The following is a 4,490-nucleotide window of genomic DNA, read 5'->3' as shown; positions in this document are numbered from 1 at the left end:
TCCGTCATCGGAGCCGAGGGCGGCGGCGGCGGCGGCGGCGGCGGCGGCGGGAGAGGCGTGGGGACTGGCCTGGCGCGTGGCAGCGCGCCTGCGCGACGGCGCCAGAAGGGTCCCGGTGAGCCAGCCTCGGTCGAAGTTGCCGCCAGGCGTCGCGTCCTTGGTGGTGGGCCGGGTCGCCTGGTGGAGCACCTCCTCGGCGTCGTCCGCTTTCTTTGCCATGATGGTAAAAGGCAAGTTCTGGTTCTTGGGGGCGTAAATGGTGGGATTCAGAAAGCTTCAGGATGTAGTAAAGATACCTAGAAAGGTAAGGAAGGGGTCGAGGACAACAAGGGCTCCTGCTCGTTCAAGGCAACCGATGGCACTTATACCCGCCATCACCATACACCGAGCTCGTCGTTCCACTGCATGGCAGCGCTTCATGACAAAGAACAACCCGTTGTACTGATTCTGGAGCTATGGCAGTCAAGATTCAATCTCCATGGAAGCCGGATCCGGCAGCCAAAAGAACAAAAAAAGACTGCACACGACAAGATTATCGGAGACTTAGCTCCAAAGACTTCAACTGAAAGCGGCCGGTGGCTAGCATGCGAAGCATACAGGTACCCTCGAAGTGAGCGTGTCGAGCACTTGGAGACACACGATGGGCCAAAATGCATTTGAAGTCAAGAGAAGAGTTGACGGTATATTCGAGGAGAGTATCTACCCACCTCAGAGCGATGGTTACGTACCGAAAAGTGGGTTCCTACCTCTAGTGCGAGGGACCGAGCTGGGCGCGACATGGAATCGGCCCAACAGTCCACCAAGCAAGACAAGTCCTGAACTTAGCCCATCCCCAAGAAGGCGGAGGGAGCGGCAGAGAGCAAGACGCCCCTCCTTTTTGCCAAGATGCATCGGCATGGACCGGACCATCACTTCCATTCCAAAAGACATCCCCGACCGGCCTTTAAAGGCACACCCGGGAAAGCAACCTCCACCCTAGCCCGAGCCAATATCAGGCATCAACTGATGTCGAAACCGGAAGCGGTCAAGTCTCGCTGGGACGTTGAACAAAGCAAGGAGCTGAAATCAAAAGGCGACGGGAATGCTTTCCGTCGGCAACTCCGAAAACTCCGCAAATAGACTTCAACCCTCTGAGAGGATCGCGCTGTACCACTTGGTATCAAAGCCATTGGTGAGGTTACATTCCAAGCGTGTTCCGGAGAGAAGGAAAACGAAAGGGAGCTCGGTGTGCAGGTTTACCGTCTTTCAATCCTCTGCTGCTGTCAGTTAATCTTGCCCGCTCGTCTTCTCGTCTGCTGCAGACACGTTTTACCGTGGTCAGCTCGCTGGCGTTGCCGTCTGGGGGTGCAAGTCACACGTGACTTATTTGGCCTCCCGACCCGAGGTTTCCTAGCGCATCAGGGCTCCCAAGGTCAACCCGCTGGGTTCGGCTAAAAATACGCCCCTCGTTGCTGGGGGCTTCGAGAGTGATCAACAACCGAGTTTGGCAAGGCAGCATTAGACAGTCCTCCACTGTCGATTACGCCTGTCGCTATCATGGGCTGGCTCGTCTGATGAATGCCGGCATTTCTGTCGTCACCTTGGGCGATGTTCAAGGGCTGGCAAGGTGTGTGCTGACGTTCACTGAAGCAAGGCGAAATTGCGAGCGCTTTTATGGCTGGCTGAAAGAGTCCTCGAACTGATGATGCTGGCGAGAACAAAAGCGACGGCAATGACGCCCCAGGTCCGCGGGCAGAGCATTGGTGGCTACGCAGATGCCCCATTCCAAACCCCTCTTTGCTGTCCAGTGCTCTCCCCTGTGTTGCTCAAAGCTGGTGCCAAGAGCAGAATCGAGAAAAACGGTCCTAGTAGCCGAAGACGACTCGATAGAAAGAAATAATCGTACAGGTGGTTCCTTGTTTTTGTGCTTTTCTTGATGTAGTTGACGAACGCTGCTGCATCGCCGCCTCGTTAACTGACGATTCCGATCTCCGATATCCGATTTCCGCGTAAACAATCCAATGGGCGAGTGGTGATGAGGAGGGTGCCTCCCAGATCGCCGGTGACCAGTTTCATAAATTCCGCCGTTTTTGTGTTGCATTAAAAGGAGATAGAGAGGATTACTGGGGGGGATCGGCCAGCATCAACGATGACCGTTTGAAACAAGCCGTCCATATGGAAGACAGCGAGAGGCAGGGCGACCAGGTCGGATTCTAGTTGAGGCCGAAATCAAGGCAAGGGAAATCAAGGAAAAGTCAGGTGGTGCTGAGGTGACGAGGAAGCCGTTGACGATGAGGTTTGCCGCAAGCCGAAGAACTCCAGAAGTCATGGTTTGGATATCTGATTTGCCCCCTTTGCGCCCGCGGCACGAACATAAGAAAAATGTTCCTACATTAAGGTAAATTGCCGATGTCGCAATGGCCACCAGAGCCCATTATCACGGCTTAGCGGCGCTCAGATCCTATCCAAAATGCCTTCATTGTCAGTTGCGTGCCGTCGAGGTGCGGGTGCATAAGCAGTCCAGGGCGACCTACCGTACGCCTCGCGAGAGTCGCCGCGAGGGCCATCGTACCCACCAGCCGGGGGAGGGTCACGAGAGCGCGGGCCTTCGCGGTCACGATCGAAGCGCTCGCGCTCGCGGTCCGCAGGCGGGGGGCGCCTGTCCTCACGAGGGCCGCTGAAGCGGTCGCGGTCTTCGCGGTAACGGTCGGAGCGGTATCCGTCGTCACGCTCGCGGCGACCATAGCCGCGGTCGTCGCGAGGAGGCGGGCCACCGCTGCGGTCGTAACCACGGTCGTCACGGTAGCCGCCGCCGCCACCTCCACCACGAGGCTCGCGCTCATCATAGCGGCGCTCGTAGCCGCGGTACCGGTACGGGTCGTCGCGGCCGTAGCCACCACCGCCGCCACGACGACGATCGTCGAAACGACCGCCGCCGCGGCCGCCACCGCCGCCACCACCACCACGCTCGCCCTCTGAGTTCAAGAAGAAAAATGTCAGTCGATGTGGCCACATTTACTCGACAGGGACCGTCGGACGGAGAAAGGATATGCTTGGTGAACGCAAATAGTGCTCATGTAATCTTACCTCGCTTCGGCGGACCAAAGTACTTGCCCGGGGTGGGCGTGCGCGGGCGGTTACGACGAGCCTTCTCAATGCTGAGAGTGCGACCCTCGATCGCCTCGCCCTGCAGCCCCTCGATAGCGGCGTCGGCCTGCTCAGGGGTGACCATCTTGACGAAGCCGAAACCGCGCGACTCCTGGGTGTGGGGGTCGCGCATGATCTGGCACTTCTCGACCTCGCCATACTTCTCGAACATGCGAGTGACCTCGGCCTCAACGAGGCGAGGGTGGATGCCAGTCACGAAGAGGTTGGAACCTGGGTTGTAGGCACCGACTGACTCCTTGCGGTCGTCATCGTCCTTGGGGATGGAGCTGTGGTGAGGCGAATGTGAGGCCGATGTTAGTTGCGAGTAGCGAAGAGAAGACAGTGGCGAGGTTGTCGGTATCAGGGCCAGACACGCCCCGACGTAGGGCGTCTGCGACAAGGTAATATTTAGGTGCAGGTGCTGAATGAGGTGAAGACTTGCCGGTCGCCGTTGCTGGGAGAGGCCGAACGGCGGCGTTCGACCACATCGTCGTTGCGAGGCGAAGCGCTGCGGCGATCGTCGTAGTTGCGAGGAGGCTCGTCTGCGCGTCAAAGAATGTCAGAATACAGGTCACCAATCGAGTCGCGCGCTTTGCGTGATGTGGTGTCGAGAATGATCAAGGACGGTGATGAAATTTCCGGGTCGCGCGACGCGTCCCGGAGAGAATGGTGATGATGTGAAGGCAGGGTGAGGATGGCACCGGTGGAGGGCACCGGCGGGTTGTGCAAGGTTGATTTCTTCTCGGTGCGAAACGCGTCAAGAAAAAAAATTGCTGGGATTGAAGAGCACGCACCCTCGAACCGGTCGCCATTCGCGGCTTCGTAGTCCATCGAAGTGGTGGCCATGATTGCGTGAGACGGGTGCCGAGTCGTCAGTATGCCTGGTAGTCTGTGTTCCTTGAAGACGCGATTGCGGCGTTGACGTCGCGCGCTGTCTTTTTTTCTCTGCGAGCAAGGCGAGGCCGATGAGGCTTTCGGTTTGTAGCAAAGCAAACCAAGCTGGAGGCAGAGCCGCAGGCGAGAAGAGGATGAGGAGCCTGCAAAGTGGAGCACTGCTTAGCTAAGACGGGTCCAGGAGGGCCCAGCGGGTAGGCCGAGCAGGCTACTGACTCCAGATTCAATGCAAGAGTGGTCGGGGAGGGAAGGTTGGTTTATAATGTGGGTAATCACGCACCTTGAGGATCTGGATCGTGGTTCGCGATGGGTTCGCGACGAGTTCACACGATTCTGGGCTGGCGACGAGGAGGGTTTGGGGTTCGGGAAAGCGTTGGGGAAACGGAGGCGGAAGGGAGAAAAGGACAGACAGCTCTAGACGCTGCACGAGATTCTTGTGCGCGCACGAGAGGCGGCGGCCAAGCGACGCC

The 4,490-nt window shown here is 58.1% G+C and overlaps 1 protein-coding gene across 1 annotated transcript; it reads right to left on the bottom strand.

Moving 5' to 3' along the window:
• Positions 1-591: 591 nt before the first annotated feature.
• GGTG_02676 (hypothetical protein) lies at positions 592-4,109 on the bottom strand. The gene is made up of 5 exons (XM_009220451.1): positions 3,921-4,109; positions 3,569-3,668; positions 3,067-3,413; positions 2,514-2,954; positions 592-2,440 (listed from the first exon to the last, which is right to left on the bottom strand). Exons 1-5 carry the CDS (start codon positions 3,970-3,972, stop codon positions 2,424-2,426), a joined length of 957 nt encoding a protein of 318 aa, XP_009218715.1. The 5' UTR covers positions 3,973-4,109; the 3' UTR covers positions 592-2,423.
• Positions 4,110-4,490: the final 381 nt, after the last annotated feature.

The sequence above is a fragment of the Gaeumannomyces tritici genome (assembly GCF_000145635.1).
Source record: "Gaeumannomyces tritici R3-111a-1 unplaced genomic scaffold supercont2.2, whole genome shotgun sequence".
NCBI lineage: Eukaryota > Fungi > Ascomycota > Sordariomycetes > Magnaporthales > Magnaporthaceae > Gaeumannomyces > Gaeumannomyces tritici.
The sequence above is the reverse complement of the archived record's forward strand: the minus strand, read 5'-3'. Positions and strand labels throughout refer to the sequence as shown.

Excerpts from the sequence above, each read along its gene's own strand:
- GGTG_02676 (XM_009220451.1), bottom strand. The coding sequence starts at position 3,972 with ATGGCCACCACTTCGATGGACTACGAAGCCGCGAATGGCGACCGGTTC. Across the intron at positions 3,669-3,920 it reads GAATGGCGACCGGTTCGAGG|ACGAGCCTCCTCGCAACTAC; the intron begins GTGCGTGCTCTT and ends TTTGACGCGCAG. Across the intron at positions 3,414-3,568 it reads TCTCCCAGCAACGGCGACCG|CTCCATCCCCAAGGACGATG; the intron begins GCAAGTCTTCAC and ends GCCTCACCACAG.